Below are 18941 nucleotides of genomic sequence, written 5' to 3'. Positions count from 1 at the left end.
GGGTTCCTCACATTCTCCCCTGTTGTTTAATCTGTACCTTCTCCCCCTCATCCGAGCTTTGCAAGCACTTAATGTCTGCACTTTCAACTATGCAGATGACTTTCAACTCATCTTTCCTATTAGTAACTCTCCGGAATCGGTCCTTACTTTTCAGTCTACCATACTGTTTATCAGTCAATGGATGAACAGTAATCATCTTAAGCTCAATCCGGATATGACAGAGCTAGTTCTCACTGGAGGGATCATCAAGAACCCTTGGGGCCCGCATTTTTGGCCCAGGTAACTTGGCCAAGCTCCCTCTCCATCATCCACGGGCAAGAGCTTGGGGGTCATTATTAGCCAGGACCTCACGATGAAGGCTCAGATTGGCTCAGTGATTTCGACCAACTTAGGAAAATAAAAAAGATCTGCAGGTTTCTCACCTATGAAGCCAGAATCCAGGTTATTCTTGCTATGGTTATGTCCCATGTTGATTATGCCAACTCTCTTTACTATGGCATTCCCCTCTATCTCTCCAAACGTTTACAAATGGTCCAGAACCAGGCGGCTCGTTTGATTACTCATCAACCGAGACATCTTCATATCACCCCCCTCTTGAAACAACTTCATTGGTTACCCGTAATCCAGCGTTGCGCCTTTAAGGTCGGGTGCCTCATCTACAAGTACCTTAATGGGAAAAGTTCTAGATTTGTGAATGATTTGATCCACAGGCACGCTCCCTCCCGTAACCTTCGCTCAGCCCATAAGTTACTGCTGTCTACACCCTCTTACAGACTAAAGCGCACTGGGGGTGCCAGGTTTTTTGTGCTGGCACCCATGTTCTGGAACTCTATCCCTTCCGACATACGATTCTGCCACACTCTTCTTAAATTCAGAAGCTGTCTAAAAACGTGGCTTTTTTGCTAGGCTTTCTAATTATGCATTCGAACTCGGGCTCTGAAGACATTGTAGCACCAAAAAAACCTTCTCGGTGTATGTGCTCTTAATAAATTTCACTTAACATAACATAACATAACATATCTGTGTGCGTGTGTGTGTGCATGTGTGTATGTGTGTATATGTGTGTGTGGATATATGTGTGTGGATATATGTGTGTCAGTGTGTAATTGTGTGTGGATATGTGTGTGTATGTATATGTGTATATATATATATATGTGTGTGTATGTGTGGGTGCGCACATATGTGTGTGTGTATATGTATATACATATGTGTGTGTGTATATGTGTGTGTATATATGTGTATATATGCATGTTTATATATGCATGTGTGTGTGTACATATGTGTGTGTGTGTATTTATGCATGTGTGTGTGTCTTCATCGCTAGATAGAATGCTTCCTTCGGAGCTAGAGCTTTCAGGTTGTGCATTAGAACTTGACGTTGTTGCTTGATTGCTATTGTCTTTATTTTCTTGAATCATTGGAGTCATCTTATTTAATCTTTGTCTTTTCACCTGGTCATACTTTCTAGCGAAAGTGAATACCTGTCCCCTGTCATAATCGTTTTTGTCCCGGCTGAACTTCCATACTTTTCTTTTTTTGATTGCATCTTCTAACTTTGTTTTGCGCCCGTGCATGTCTTTTAAAGATTTTTCTATAATGTCTTTGTTGTTTGAATCTGTGAGAGACTCAATTGTTTCCTTTAGTTTCTTTATTTCTTTGAGATCTGTTTCCCTGTCAATTTTTGCGTACTTTATTAATAGGCATACTATGCGCATTGACGAATCAAGATTTAGTTCAGCCCACTCTTTTAGTAGCATAGGGTTTGGTTTCTCAAAGCTCGGAGCGAGCATTATGCGAAGTCCCCGGGGTATTCTGCCTCCCTCGCGATATTTTTCTAGAGACTTTGCTTCCCAGTATTTTGTCACTTCGCTCCTATGATGTTTTTCCAGTTGTTTTAATAAACTTTTCACATTGGAATGCTTCTCCGTTTTTTCAGCTGAGGCTCCCTGATTGATATCTATAGACGGTAAATTACCAAATAGATCGTCGGCCTCTCTGTCCCTCTCTCCATCAGAAATTTCCATCCTCGGCTGGTAATTTACTAAGCACTGTTAGTTATATTTTAAACCCACTCTCTTAGTAACGTGGGATCAGAATAGCGGCTTCTGTGTACCTTCTCTCCTGCACGCTTCGAGTATTAGATGGACCGTCTGGGGTGAAAGACTTACGGTTCGATGAATCCGACACTTCCTTAGCTCGTCCTCCGACTTGCTGAGTCGCGCTGGTTCGCCAAACCGCCGAGTCTCCACACCTCCGGTTCCTCACTCAGAGCAGGGGGCTGGGAACGTTAAAAGCTCTCCTGAGCTACTACTCCTCGCTGGCTTGTTGCAAGTTCCCGCCTCTTGGTGTGAAGGGGTCCGTCTATTGGAGGCCAAGCCTGGCCTCTCTGATACAAATCCTGGTTCCACTCTCAACGCCCGCATCCATATGGCGCCAACAAAAAACGAGAGAGACGGACTCTTTTCAAGTTCAGCAGCCGCTGAGATTCTTTATTTTTTCAATTTGTTCAAGTGCATTACCGTGCCTAACCAAACGCGTTTCGGCGTACCTGACGCCTTGCTCGCTGGTAGTGATTGTGAGGTTCCCTTCATTATTTAATTTGTAAAGTGCTCCGTGATTGGTCATTGGCTATCCATGAAAACAGAAAACATACTATGCAATACATTTTTAGACGCCCATTTTGTCATCATAATGTCAGCATTCATTTAACTTCATTTTTAAAAATGAAACTGTTACATATTTTTTATACGTTCACATACAACTTATATTTTGTTTTTTTAAGACAAGAGATATGTCTTGTTGATAACAATCACTAATATCAAACCTCTAATGAACGAGAGTACTTCATTTTTTCCCCCCATGAATAACACTAGACATTAAAAGGAACTATAAATTGACTGGTCTCTTTTTTCTGTTCGTTTTAGTTTTCATTAGTATAATTCTGACCAACTACTACACCTGTTATATATATATATATATATATATATATATATATATATATATATATATATATATATATATATATATATATATATATATATATATATATATATATATATATATATATATATATATATATATATATATATATATATATATATATATATATAAAATATCAGACTTAAAATAAAGCTATGAGTCAGTTAGGCTCCAAGCCTTGAAATCACATTTGGTGGCAAGGAGTCCTATTAGTGTCAGGGCGCTGTTCTCGTTGCAAATGATTCTACAGTGAAGTTAGGGTCCCATATGGTGATTTATCCTACATTAAAGGTCTGCTATGACCAAAGTATAAATCATGTTTTATATTCCTTCTTTTAAGCACTATGGGCCATGTTCACAGAATTTCAGCATTTGCGATCGCAATTTGGACAAAAACCCACTCGCAAAATAAGGAATCGCAAAATTTGCCATTCCTTATTTTGAGAATGCTTTTAAGGAATCCCAAATTGCGATTCCTTAAATGCAATGTAGGAAGCACCCAAGTTGTGCGATTTTGGCTTAAGGAATCGCAAATTACCACCAACTTCAGGTTGGTGGTAATTTGCGTTTCTTTGAAAAATTCACTTTTTTGAATTTTTCAAAGTGCCATGTGGCGCACATACATGCCCTTAGCGCATGTATGTGCACCACATGTTTATTTCAGGGGTGCAAAAGGGTGTCCTATTGACACCCTTGCAACCTTGAAATTGCATTCTCAATTTGCGATTCTCTAATTGGAAATCGCAAATTGAGAATGTCTTCCCATTCATTCCTATGGACCTTCTAGCCCATAGGAACGAATGGGAAGGTATTCCTTATTTGCGAATCTCAATTTGCGATTCTCAAATAAGGAATAAGTAAGATTCACAAAATATTTTGCTAATTCTACCTACATTGTGTTTTGCGATTCTCTAATTGCGATTCCCTAAAAATCGCAATTTGAGAATCGCAAAACACGTTTTACCTACATATGGCCCTAAATCTTACAGTTGTTACTATTGCACTCTTTCATATTTCTCCATTTGCTACTCTCAGAAGGATGGTAGACTACGTTTGCTCTGCAACCCTATGCCACTCCAGCTCACTCTACTCTCTGCCCCTCCACTACACTCTAAACTTCGCCACTCTACTCCACTCGACAATACCACTCTGTGTCACCACTTTACACTCTGCTACCACTACTCCCAACACTCCTCTACTCTGCACTCTAGGCCCCTGGACTCCATGCCAATATATTCTGCGCCACTCTACCATATACCACTTCACTCTACGACAGTCTACTCTGCAACACTGCACTCTCTACCACTGAACTCTGTGCCACCACACTCTAAGCTGCACCACTCTATGCTGCACCACTATTTTACTCTGCGCCGCAGCACTCTGACACTCAGCTCTACAAGCCTGCATTCTCTGCCACTGAACTCTATGCCATGCTACTCTGCATCACTGCAGTTTAAGTCACTGCACAAACTGCAGTGATGCAGAGTAGCATGGCATAGAGTTCAGTGGCAATCTGCAATACTCCACGCCACTCTAATATATTCTGTACAATGGCACTCTACACTACTGTCACTGCACTCTGCTCCACTCTGTTCTACACCTCTGCAATCTACCCGGCACCACTCCACTCTATGCCACTCTTCTCTGAAACAATCTACTTTACACCACTGCAATCTACTCTGCACTCTATGTCACTCTACTTTGAGTCAATGCACTCTACACCACTCTAATCAACCAGTGCACTCTATGCCAGTCTACTCTGCACCACTGTGTTTTACACAGCTTCAATCTAGGCTACTGCACTTTACGACACTATAAGCTACAATACTCCACTCTGTGATGCTCTACTCCATTAAACTCGACTCGACTCCATGCCACTCCTCTAAAACACTACTCCATGCGATGCCACTCTTTAACACTACTCAAAAACTCTCTACGCAACCCCCCTCCATGCCACTTTAGTCCACTCTATTCTACAACACACTACTCCGCTCTACTCCACGCCACTCCACCACTCAATTCTACAACACTTTGCATCACTCTCTCATTCCACTCTCCTACACTACTCCACTTTATACCACTCCACTCTACAGCAATCTACTCTGTGCAGCACTCAACGTCACTCTGTCTACACCACTCCACGACAATCTGCCGCTATAATCTACACTACTTTATCACATTGCACTTTTCGACATGCAACTCTCCTTTATCCCACTAACCTTTAGCCATGCTGAACAACAGCCATGCTTGTTTACAATATGGCTAAAACATATTGACAACGGCAATAGCTCTTGCAAAGGCCAGACCTTTTAGCTTTGCTAATGCTTGTTTATTTTAACCAATACTGCAGACCATCGGCAGAAGATATTGGCAAGCCACGTGGTCAAAAAGGTAAGACCTATTGGCTTTGCCAATGCTTGTTTTTGTAACAATTATTTGCTCTGCTAACGAACTAATAAAACTGTGCATTTCTTAACATTCTGTGTATGTCAAACAAGTATTACTACTCTAAATCACCCTAGAATAATACATCTGCATATTGAAGCCGCCATGCAGTAATACAGCCAGAACCCATCCTACGCTAATACATCCCCGTCATGAATTAATCGACTAGTATGGTCCCAGTCCCATTCTAAAGTTATCCTTGGATCATCCATGAGTAATGCAGCCTCATTCTGAAGTCATCACAAGAGGATTCTGTAATAATCCATCTGCATCCTTAAATCATCATGGGATCATCCTGGAGTAATCCAGCCTAATCCTGAAATCATCATGGGATCATTCTGGAGCAGTACAAGATCATCACATGTTTTCCAACTGAAGTAATCAGGAACCCATCCTGGAGTAATCCAGCCTAATCCTGCATTCATCATGGGATCATCCTGCAGTAGTAAAAGATCATCACATCTTTTCCACTGAAGTAACCGGGAACTAAGCCTGGAGTAGTTTCTCTGATGACTCAAGGAGTCATCTCATTTAAATATTCTACCCTATAGGCATACTTCAGGATGGCTTTGGATAACTTCCCCAGTTAATTGCAGGAATAGCCTGGCTAATGACTCCAGGATGATCTTCCTTTTTGACTTAGGTGGGCTGCCACTGCAGGAACGGAACCACCGTCAGCTGGCACGCTTGGGGTCCAGAGGCAGACACCACTCCTTCCCCTGCGAACTCCGACCTTGCCTTGGGGCCACTCACCGCGCCCGTGAACAGTCCAATGTTACCGCCTCTCTTTTGGCCCTGCTTGGCAGAACACATCCCCACACTACGGCCGTTCACTCCCTCCGAGGCCCTGCACTTCAGATGGCCAGAGCCTGCCTCTGCGCCAGCCACCAGCAAATTATCAAGTCACCCTGCTTTGCGTAGCAGGCTCAAGGCCTGAGACACCTTATCCTCCCCTGCTCTGCCATAATGCACCCCCTACCAGCCACCAGGTCACCTAGGAGAAAATGATGATCTATAGCCCAAACGGACTGAGGGTATAAACAAAGGTTGCTACCTAACACGCCCAAATACATCACGAACACAGCACAGTCTCTGACTGTACCACCTCCCCAATCCTCTGGGGGGGGGGCACACCTCCCCCTTGTCAACTGCCCTCAAAAACCCTAATATATGGGGTACAGGAGATTCAGCCTTTGGAAAATATGTAACTTGTTTATTCACATGTCTACTTTGCAGATAGCTGTCTTCGAAGCTCGGTAATATTCGACTATGATGGTTACTATTTTGTGAATGAGTGTTGTTTTGTGATTGCAGACATTTTCATCCACCATCTTCTGGTTGGCACAACACTGCTAGGAAAATAGCACCATTGTAAGACAGGCTAAACCTGGTGACATGCACAAAGCGATTTTATTGAAGTTTCACAACACAACATGCAAATTTATATGCTTCAGATTATTTATTTTATTAGGATGCAAGATTACCTACAAAAGGAGAGGTTGGCATAGTTTTCTTTACATAGTGGTATATTGTGTAAGAACTAGTGAATATACCAGTTCAGAGATGCAGAACAGTAACATATTCACAACGCATCCGTTTCAAATTCATAAAGCGTGGGATTTTCAGTGTGTTTCGGGGTCCTTTATTTCATTTGGTTGAGGGACAGGCCAGAATGCAGACATAGCTGTTGCAGAGCTCTAGCTCCGTGTCTGTAGAGGATTCCCCCATATTTTCGAGAAGGCTGCAAAATAAAACAGAGAGAGTAAAGAAGCAATAATGTATTGCTTAGTTCAGATTAGTTTTTATATTCACTTAAACTGAGCTGGACTTTTTCAACATTGTCCCCAGCATTGAGAGTGAACCTGTGCTCTCCACAAGTCACAATGCACAGACATATACACACTTACCAAATACTTGTGAATCATTGTGACTCTTTCTTTACCTCACTTACTTTTGCCTCTTGCTCTTCATCTTCACCTCTCAGAGTCTTTAATTGTATAATTGTATTAACTAAACTGCCTCAAATCTTCGATTCATAGGTGACAAGCCACTAGAAATCTGCCTCTTTTAAATATGGTCAACCACCCTTCATTCTAGAACGTATTTGAATATCTATCTATCTATCTATCTATCTATCTATCTATCTATCTATCTATCTATCTATCTATCTATCTATCTATCTATCTATCTATCTATCGATCTATCGATCTATCGATCTATCTGTCTGTCTGTCTGTCTGTCTGTCTGTCTGTCTATCTTTTGTTAAATACATATAGAGATTGGCATGCACATGCACACACACAGACACACAATTATAGCTAAGGTTAAAGTACAAAAACTAACGTTTAAAAAAAACAAAAACACTGACATTTACAAGTTATACTTTACTGAGCTAACTATATCTTGCGCCTCCACCATAGACTGCTTACAATCTCACACATTAAATCACACGTGACATGTCAAATGACACCATTGAGGATGTCACTGATAACATCTCACATGACATCATTGATAACTAGAGGTGGGCGACTCACTGACAACTCGAGCGAGGCTCGAGCCTTGAATGCTGGCTCTGGCACTGCTGAAGGTCCTGTTGGAACCTTAATCTCATTACAAGTTGAGCTTTCATATGGATTCCACTTGCCTCCCTCTCTCTACCCAAGATGTGGCATTACAGCCTGAGCTGTCGACTATGGAACTGAGACAGTGGTTTGAGTTTTGTACTCAATCTCCCCATGCCCATGAACAATGAATGCAACGTAATGTAACTGGTGCTCATGTCAAGCGCTCCAAGTTCGCGCTAAATTAAATAAAACTGCAGAAAAATGCACAGAGTTAAAAACAAAGCCTGAACATTAGGAAAGATAAATAGATGCCTATTTACTGGATGATTTCTACAAGGTGAGGCCAGAAAACCTGGATAAAGCCACTTAAATTGTGTGATCTAGTGCAAATATTTTATTTCACCACAGCACATTTTTCTTCATTGTTGCGTATGAAAGCGCTTACAAATATGTGAGTTCAGAATACCAGCTGTTCAAAAACCTATTGTGTTTGAAGAAATAGAACTGTACTATTGCTCTATAATAATATGGGCCAGGGACATGATATTTGACTTGTCCCTTAGTTCACTAATGGTACATGTTTAAATGCTATCACATTTAATACGTACTACTCAGTGCTGTGTTATAATGCGATGTGTTAATGTCAAATCTTCCAACATGTTAAAGAAATATACGTTTTTGAATTTTGATAAAACGTTACCATATTTTACATGATGTTTGTTTCATGGTTCATTTCAGGGCTAGGCTCAATCACGGGCTCCGAGAACCGAGCCAGACCCATGGCTCAGCTCTCAGTCTCAGAAACAGGCAAACTTTGAAAAAGGCATTTCAGCAATAATTACGGAGTATACACGATGAGAACTATAGTACTGGAATACAAAGCAATGCAATCATGTGGCCGCTTCTTCGTGTTATTAGGTATATGGTTCTGTAATGCATCAAATAAATAACCATAACAGATGACATTCGTCCTGGATAGTCCTACAGATAATCGAAAAAAAAAACACATTACCCCTTAGCAGGCTCAACAAGCCTGCAATAAAGGCCCACTCAACCCACCCCTGTACGATCATGTTCAGTCGGAGACTCATTCATATTAGCCATAGACAGCATATACTGTCGATATGGACCCCAGATATCTTTAGAAGCACAACTGACGGGCATCAGCTTGTTATAACTATCAGATTGAGTGTAAGAATAAGCTAGATCCATTTTCCATTCTGCAATAGTCGACAGAGGACCCCTTATCCACCCCATGGCCACCCTCCTTTTGGCTAGAAGTAGGCCAATGGCTGCCAACTTGCACACACCTTTTGGTATTTGTTTGTCAAATCCCAGCAAAGCAACCAACGGCCCTTCCGGCAATGCATAATTCAACATTTTAGACAATACTTCGAATACCTCCCTCCAGATAACACGTATACCAGGGCATTCCCAAGCCAAATGTGTAAAGTTTGCATCCGCAACGGATCATCTCATATATCTATCATCCTCCCTTAATTCATATCTGTATAACCTTGCCAGAGTGTAGTGGGTTATGTGGATATATTTAAAGTGTAGCAATCTATGTCTACCATTCAGTGAGATCGATTTAATTTTATTGAATCACCAATTCCATTGTGCCATGGTGATTTCTATGCCAAGTTCCTCCTCCCAATCCCTCTGAAACCTTAACTTGGTCTGATCGCCACGTTTTTAAAAAAATGCATACAAGGTTGTTATGCAGCGTTGACGGGATTGAGTTTGCAACAGGTATGTCATTGATGCCATCCCTTCCGGCTCCTGCATTGATGGTCCCAAAAACACACGCAGGGCCCTCCTAAACCTGAAGTATTGGAAAGCATCAAGTGCAGTGACCCCCATACCTTGCGCCGACACTTGGTCCCATGGTTTAGCAATCCCTTCCTGGAACAGATCGCCAAGGCAGTGTATTTCCAATTTACCCAGTGTGTGCATCATGGCTCTGTCCTCCTTCAGCAGTAACCAGTCACACCAGCGAAGCTGCAATTTGGAAGAGTATATTCATTTAAGCTGGTGCTGGCTGCAATTTTAGAAAGCTGATGTCCGGTACAATGGACCGAGTCTATTGTGACAGCCTAGTGTTTCTCGGGTCTCAGCCGAGACCTGGAAACACTTACGCACAATGTAAAATCTTCTGGCCAGGCGTGGCCAGAAGCTAATAAATAAAGGGACGGACGTCGCTCGAGGCTTCCGGTCCGACCCAGCAACTGAACCTGTCTGGTGTCTAATTACTACTGCATGTATGTGTATTGCTGAGTACCTGTAGCCCCCACGTGTAGCTGGTTCACACTCCCCTACACTGGCGACGAAGGCAGTGACGGCGATCGCTTCAGGACCCTGGCGGTGGGCGATCGTTTCTGGACCCTGGCGGTGGAGTGGATGTCCCCCTGTCGGCGGTGGTGTTCTGGTCCGGTGTGGCGTAGCAGCGGTGGGCCGCCCGCTGAAGGAGCAGGCTCCGCTGTGTGTCTCAGCCAGAAAGCAGCGTGAGGTGAGCTGCGTAGGAGCCGGCAGGCGGTGGTGCCGTGGGGTGAAAGTCAGGCGATCCCCATCGGAGCTGTGCGGAGGCCCCGTTCGGCGCGTGAGATGGTGCGCGCATGCGCTCTGTGTGGAAGGCCTGCACTATGATGGAGATCGGGAGGGGAGGCCCCATTCCCGCCGAGTGAAGAGCGTGCTCTGCCCAGCACAGCAGCGGTTTCCTAGGGCACATAGGGAGAAGGCTTACGGTGCGGGTGGAGGACTCCTGCCGATGGTCACAAAACAAACAAGCCTTGCTACCTGCAACACACAAACAAGCCTTGCTACCTGCAACACAATTGAAAAAAATATATATCATAAAAAGGACAAATGATGTAAGGACATTACTTGAAGGACAAGTGCTTATTTAAGAAGGAAACACAAGCAAAGTGACTGTGCGAGGAAAAGGGTGATACCAGGAAGGTCACTCAACAAAGACCAAGCACAATACATTATCAGGGGTGCCACGCATCACGCACCACGCTGACCACGTGGTAGAAGGGAGCCGCAGTGATGTCAGTACAAGACGCCACAGGCGCGGGAGGGGCGCCACAAGCAGCAGCCGCGCAACAAGGGGCAGGGCCGGCAGGAATCCAAGTAGTGGGCGCAGTGATCCAGCAATCGCCGCACTCCCAGATCAATCCAATCCCGCCATTCAGCACGCTGGCTGACCCTGGCACGGCGGCGCCTCGCTGGACAGTATGGCTGAGTCGCCTGAACAACTGCTTCACAGCTACAAGGGAAAAAGACAACGAGGTGAAACGGTGGTTGCTACTACATTTTGGTGGTGATGAACTCTGCAAGTTATTCCTACACCTGCCAAATACCGGAGCAGCTACAGACTACAATGCCGCGGTACAAGCGCTGAACGCACACTTCAACCCACAGCTAAATCCACATTATGAGAGGTTCAAGTTCAGACAATCCCGGCAAAGAGAAGGAGAGTCAATGGATGCTTTTCATGCTCGGCTGAGGGAGCTGATAAGCACGTGCCCGGATGATGATCAAGAGAAAGAAGTAACAGCGCAATTGATTCAGGGGTTACAAGAACAAACACCTCAGAACACTGATTTTGAGACAGCCCCGCATAACGCTGGATGAAATATTGATGCTAGCAAGGTCCCACGAGTTGTCCGATGCGCGAGCCACAGCTATGGAAGCAGCCATCAACCCATCGTCGAGCGCTGAAGTCACGGTGAAGACGGAGAGAGTGGACGCCATACGGATCAGCAACCGTGGGAGTAGAGGAAGAGGGCCGACCAGGACTCAGCGGCACGCCCAGTGTGGATCGTGTGGATATGAAGAACACAACAGAGACAATTGCCCTGCACGTGGCAAGACATGTGACAAATGCGGGGGAGCTAATCATTTTGCCAGCGTATGCAGAGGGGGTGCAAGATGAAACTCACGAGGACAAGGTTCCGCAGGAAGAAGAACACCCACCAAAGCGGTGCGGCAACTGGCGCTAAAAGACACACGAGAAGCGTACTCGTCGAAAGGGAACAGGACACCATCTCGCCACCCACAGAGACTGGAGGACTCGTCGACGGAAGATGAAGACGAGTGCTATTTTGTCTCCTTCGTAAGCGAGCTCAAAAGGCGGAGAAGGCCACAACCAAAGTGTCGGATACAAATTGATGGATCCACAGTTACCGGGGTCATAGACACTGGAGCCACCATCAATGTCATGGGCATCCAGCATTACAAGGCGCTACGACCAAGACCCCAACTCGTGCCATCAAAGGCTCGCATCCTCACCTATGGTAGCAAAACTCCATTACCACTGAGAGGGAAGATGACGGTGCAGGTGAAAGCCGAAGACCAAGAGCTGACGACAACATTTCACGTAATTGACAAAGAAGCAGACTTGCTAGTCGGCAGTCACACTGCAGAAGACTTAAAATTAATTGCATTTGCGAATGCCGTCAAGGCACTACACACGGAGGAGATCCTTCAACTATTTCCTTCGTTATTCCAAGGGTTGGGTACTATTAAGAGGCCACCTGTCAAGCTACACATTGACAAACCAATACAACCCATTGCGTTACGACATCGGAGGATACCCTTTCATCTGAGATCAGCGGTGGAGCGAGAATTAGTCAAGCTGGAAGAGCAGGGAGTAATAGAAAAAGTGACAGGACCGACACCGTGGGTGTCACCGATGGTGATCGCTGAGAAACCGAGGCAGCCTGGCCAGATTCGGATTTGTATAGACATGAGAATGCCCAACAAAGCCATCAAGAGGGAGAGGCATCTTACGCCCACAGTGGATGATATACTAACTGACTTAAATGGAGCACAATGGTTCTCCAAATTAGACTTAAATGCCTGCTACCATCAATTGAAGTTAGCGGAAGAGAGCCGGTACATCACGACATTTTCTACTCATTTAGGCCTGAGGAGATATAAAAGGCTCAATTTTGGCATCACGTCGGCAGCTGAAATATTTCAGAACACTATTAAAGAGATTCTGTCGGGACTGAGCGGAGTGTTGAATGTCAGCGATGATATCCTCATCCATGCAAAAACCAGCGAAGAACATCACAGGAGACTGAAAGCAACACTCAGGAGGTTGGCGGAATTTGGTGTCACGCTACATAAAGAGAAATGTCAGTTTTTCAAACAGTCCATAGAATTCTTTGGATATGTGTTCGGATCAGAAGGAGTCAAGGTGGACCCACGGAAGTCAACCGCCATTAAGAATGCCCCAGCACCGACCACCGCATCAGAAGTGAGAAGCTTCATGGGCATGGCGCAATACTGTGCCCGGTTCATTCCACAGCTCGCCACCATAGCCGAGCCACTGAGGAACCTTACCAAGAAGGAGAGCCCATGGAAGTGGTCCCGGGCAGAAGCGGAGGCCTTTGACAAGATAAAAGCGGCACTGCTGGACAGCACGACGATGGCATACTTTGATACGGCACGGCAGACAGAGATACTAGTGGATGCCAGTCCAGTCGGGCTAGGCGCCTTGCTGACACAGGAAGCGGAACCTGGAGTGTGGGTGCCTCTGGCGTTCGCCAGTAAAGCACTTACCGCAACGGAAGCCAGGTATTCACAAATTGAGAGAGAAGCCTTGGCTGTGAAGTGGGCCTGTAATCATTTCCACTTATACATCACTGGCCAACCGTTCAGAATGGTCACAGATCATCAGCCTCTAGTGCCTTTGTTCAAAGGCACAGCTCCGCACCCCCCGCCGAGGATCGAAAGGTGGGCCATTCAGGTCCAACACTACCAGATGGATCTAGTCTACAGACCCGGGGTGAAAAACCCGGTGGACTTTCTGTCGCGTCACCCCCAGGTGGAGACGATTACAACACCGGAACAAGAGACACAGACTGAGGAGTTCGTTGACATGGTGTCCCTGCTGTCGTGTCCACAAGCCCTGGCACCGGAAGACATTGTGGCCCAATACGGTGACGATGCTGTTATCACGAGGGTCAAGGTGGCGATAGACACAGGGTCGTGGGAAAACTTCCTGCGCAATGTGAGTGATTGGGACGAAGCTCATCGGATTCGCCTGTCTCAGTTCTGGAAGATACACAATGAGCTCAGTAGGGCGAACAATGGACTCATCCTGCGAGGGTCAAGAGTGGTGATTCCCCACACTCTCCAAGATCGTGCAACGTCACTAGCCCATGAAGGACACCAAGGCATGAAGCGGATGAAAGCAAGAATGAGGGAAAAGGTGTGGTTTCCCCAAATGGACGAAAAGGTGGATAGGCTGGTAAGAAACTGCCGAGCTTGCCAGTTGACCAGTCTCCCGGAAACGCCTGCCTCCATCATCACAGAAGAGCCACCCCCGGCGCCCTGGACCTGGGTCAGTTTAGACTTTGGGAGTTTTCCAGATGGGAGGGTAACTGTAGTACTGGTAGACAGCTACACGAAATACCCAGTCGTAGAAGTGGCTCCATCCACCAGTTTCACAAATGTCCAGCCGATTCTCAGTAAAGTATTTGCGATGTTTGGTATCCCCAGGGTGATGAAGACGGACAATGGGCCCCCGTTTCAGGGACACAAATTCCAAGAATTTCTGAAGAGGCTAGGAATAAAACATCAGCGAATCACACCCCAAAGGCCCCAGGCGAATGGGGAGGCGGAACGCTTCATGAGAACTGTCAATAAAGTCCTGAGGATAGCACTAGCAGAGGGAGCCGATCCTGAGGCAGCGTTGCAACTGTTTCTGAGGGAGTATAGGAGCACCCCCCACAGTACCACTCAAAGGTCCCCCTGGTCGCTGATGTTTTCGGGACCACGGCATGACCTACTCCCAACGGCAGAGCACTGGAGACCTGAACCGTATTCACTGGCTGCCGCCCAAGAAAGAAGGAGAAGAACGAACGAGAAGGCGAGTCACAAGAGACGGGCACGGGACAGAGTGCTAGTCCCTGGTGACGCAGTGCTGGTGAGAACACGCAGGCCGGGAGGAAAATTCAAGACTCCATACGAAATTGAACCCTGGACCATCAAGGCCACCAAAGGTACAGCGATCACAGCTCAAAAGAATGGTGAAGAAATTACCAGAAATGTTTCATGGTTTAAACACATTCCATCCAGACATGAGGCCCAAGAGACATGCGACGGGCCCGTCGCTGAAGTCGGGAGCCACCCCGATGATGGGGGCGAGCATGGTGAGAACAATGACATTGCCACCACGTCATCCTCTCCGATGAGGAGAGGACCTGAACCGGTGCTCTCCAGAGGGCGAGGGGCTCACAACCTTCGACCGAATCCCAGACCTAGTCGGATGTTGGCTGACTTCGCATGCTGACTGGAAAAGACTGCAAAAAACGGGGGATTTTACCTATGCCTCTATGTTTGATTTCAAATAATTACTCTTTATAAGGATGAACCAAGATTCAATTAGTTATCCTGACATGTTTATAATGTCATTTTATTTATCCATCATTCATTTTTTTTGATTCATCAGAGAAAGTGCAATATCAACTCAACGTTTTGCCATACATTTTTAAAAAAAAAATCCAAAAACAATACTGGACATTACACAAAACACAATTCACAAACACAATACTAGTTGTATACAAATTATGATCAAAAAAACAAATTCATACAGTTACCAAGGGACAGTTGGAAACACAAAATTGTTTATGCAATGGTAAATCAATGACCATCATTTGTTGCTTAATACAGAGCAACAGAGTTTTTTTACAACGTAAACAATGTCCCTACACTCTGAACTATACCATATTTCATCAAAATGAATCAGAGTGTGAAATGCCAAATAAATCAGAGCATGAATGCCAAATTAATCAAAGCATGGTGGCTCAAAGTGAATCAGACGATACACAAAAAGGTGTAGGGTCCAACTACTGGTCAGCCTAGACCTCAAATAGTTGCAAAACAGAACAAAATGGCTGATCAGGATGATTAATGTCAAAATTTGGAACTACACAACCAAAGCATGCAGTGTAGCCACGGGATTAATTAATACCCAACAAATTTAATACATTTTCAAAAAATGATTTTGTATTATGACACAAAAAGCACATGACATCAAAGACACTCCATCATAACAGTTAGTGCAAAAACATAGCAGAATATATACAGATATAACCAACTATATGGCGACGAAGTAACCATACATTAAAGGAAAAAGAAATTATCAGAATCTTATGGTGACACCAACAATACTCTATACACTTGGTTGAATGACCAATAAATTGCAATTTACACACATTCATAGCAATTAATAAAAAACAAACAACAAAAGCCAGTCCTTTAGAAATAAAAACCTGTGAAACAGGCGGAACTTAGATGGAATAGCCTGCCTGTCACATGACACCTGTGATTAATAGTTTTCAAGAAGTTGCAGACAGGGCCCACGTGAGTGGTCTAAGTATATCCCTAGCTGCACCCTTTGGTTTTTAACACAGGCTGGGGGTCAACGCGTTTCGAACCTTATTGAGTCTAGGTTCTCCTCAGGAATCAGAGCGCGGATGCCGACGCGTTTCGAATCCTGCTGTGTGCATCACAGGATTCTCATCAGGGCTGGACGAGTCAAATCCTTAGGAAACTTATTTATTATCAAGGATGTGCTTTTCTTAAAAATGTTGTCTATGTGGTGGCTGTTTTGTTCTTTTAGAAAATGGAGCGGCGACTTAATGGTAAACCGTCCTATTTTCAATTGGACTTCAAGTGCTGTTTGGTTAAAAATGCGTCTCTGAAATGATTAATCAGAGAGCTGGCGGGGAACAGGAAACAATTCCGCTGCTAGTCACATCTACCGTGGTCTTGATACCTTATTATTTACTGATAACAGGCGCTAAAGGTCGTGCTCCACTCCCAGGCTTGTTTGTTACCACTGGAAAAGACTAGCATGGAGAAAAGAAAAACTTATACCAACTTGGGATGGGATGTGACAGTCTAGTGTTTCGCGGGTCTCGGCCGAGACCCGTAAACACTCACGCACAATGTAGCATCTTCTGGCCAGGCGTGGCCAGAAGCTAATAAATAAAGGGACGGACGTCGCTCGAGGCTTCCGGTCCGACCCAGCAACTGAACCTGTCTGGTGTCTAATTACTACTGCATGTATGTGTATTGCTGAGTACCTGTAGCCCCCACGTGTAGCTGGTTCCCACTCCCCTACATCTATCATACGCAGGGTGAGCCGTGCAGAGTCGGTCATTATTTGAGGGAGTGGGGTAGGGGAAACCATATTTTTCTCTATCAGGTGGTGTGACAAATTGTCAGGCCCATGTATCCAGCAATGAGCATGTAGGGTCTGAGCAGCTCTATAATACCGTTGCATGTCAGGTGCGTTCAACCCTCCCTCTGAGTAGGGCTTCGTTAGACTATCCCACTTGACACAAGGCTGCTTTCCTGCCCAAACCAGCCGTGTCAGCAGGGTACGCGGAGTACGAAAGAAAGACTGAGGTAGGCTAATGGGTATATTCGCGAATAAAAACAGGAGACGCGGGAACACTACTATTTTTGTCAAAGCGACCCTGAAAGATTAAAGATAGCCACAGCTTGATCCATTTTTCTACAGCCTCTGTGAATTTCTGTACTGCACACCCATAATTTTCCGATAGGACTATCTCAGCATCCGTGTGAATTTTTATACCCAGATACCGTACCGGCTCCCTAGTCCATGCGAGAGGATAAATGGTTTGCACCTGTGGGGTATCGGCAGTTAGCGGGAAGACAAGTGATTTATGCAAATTTACATGGAGTCCTGAGTGGTGACTAAAATGCTCCACTTCTTGCAACATTGGTACCAGAATATGGTCAGGATTACGAATATACAATAAAGTATCATCTGCGTTAGCAGCAATAGTGAGGTTGTAGTTCAAGGAACGAATACCACCATAAGCATAGTATTCATACATTCCACAAATTAGAGGTTCCGCCACCAAGGCATACAAAATGGGGGGAAAGAGGGCAACTCTGTCTTGTACACCTAATTATTGAAATGGTGCGAGACAACATGCCATTGATCCTCACCTGTGCCAATGGCTGCGCATATAGCACCTCTACTAATTGCATAAAGATATCCCCCACCCCCAACCTATGCAGCATATAAAAACCTGTGGTTAATATTTGCTATGGTACCAAACCGTGTGTGAAGATTGTTGGATAACGACCTACCAGGAACAAACCCTGTCTGTTCTGGCCCTATTACTTTGGGTAGCAATGGCGATAGTCTGTTTGCCAACGCCTTCACGAACAAATTGGTATCTGTGTTTAACAATGATACCGGCCAATATGAAGAACCGTGCTCAGGGGGTTTACCGGGCTTAAGAAGATTAACTATAGTGGCTTCCCTCCTCTAAGGTGGCATTATTCCAGCTTTAGCTGTCTCTTCAAATAGATATACTAGATGAGGAATCAATTTATCTTGGTATGCATTATAAAAGGCCACCGTAAGACCATCTGCACCGGGGCATTCCCGTTAGGCATTTCATTCAGCGCAGTTGTTATCTCAGTGGGTCGCAGAGGGCCTATGAGTCGTTCCCTATCACTGTTTCGTAACCAAGTCATAGCGATGTGAGCTAGGTATTCATTGTCTGATTCAGGGGTTGTGTCCCTGCTCAAGGTATAGAGACCTGCATAGTAATCTGCAAAAGCCTCCAGTATGTCTGGTGTGGTGTCCACCAGGTCATTTTTTGCATTAAATACACTTGCTATATGACTGTCACCCCTATGAGGCCAGAGTGGAGCTGAGCCTAACTGCCTCCCGTCGTCAGCTAGCTTGTGATATTCACTGATAAGTGAGCTGATCTGTGCTCAGGGCCGGACTGAGAACCAAAACCGGCCCTGGCAAAGTGCTCGGCCGCCCCCTGCCCCCCCCACTCCCTGGGGGGTTGTGGGTGCCGCCGAGATCTTTGCCAGGGCCGGTTTTCGGCCGATTTTGGTACAGGGCCGATTTTGCGGTTATGCTGCAAAAACGGCCCTGTA

At 45.1% G+C, this 18941-nt stretch overlaps 1 protein-coding gene across 1 annotated transcript in view; it reads right to left on the bottom strand.

Moving 5' to 3' along the window:
• Positions 1-6927: 6927 nt before the first annotated feature.
• LOC144824185 (putative methyltransferase DDB_G0268948) overlaps positions 6928-18941 on the bottom strand; it is a 641160-nt gene continuing 629146 nt past the window's right edge. Inside the window, exon 7 of the mRNA XM_078683341.1 lies at positions 6928-7165. Within this exon, the coding sequence (XP_078539467.1) occupies positions 7072-7165 (94 nt within the window). The 3' untranslated portion in view covers positions 6928-7071. The remainder of the gene's footprint in view (positions 7166-18941) is intronic.

This window comes from Lissotriton helveticus, chromosome 3_1, assembly GCF_964261635.1.
Source record: "Lissotriton helveticus chromosome 3_1, aLisHel1.1, whole genome shotgun sequence".
Taxonomy (NCBI): Eukaryota; Metazoa; Chordata; class Amphibia; order Caudata; family Salamandridae; genus Lissotriton; species Lissotriton helveticus.
This window is presented reverse-complemented; position numbering and strand designations above follow the sequence as displayed.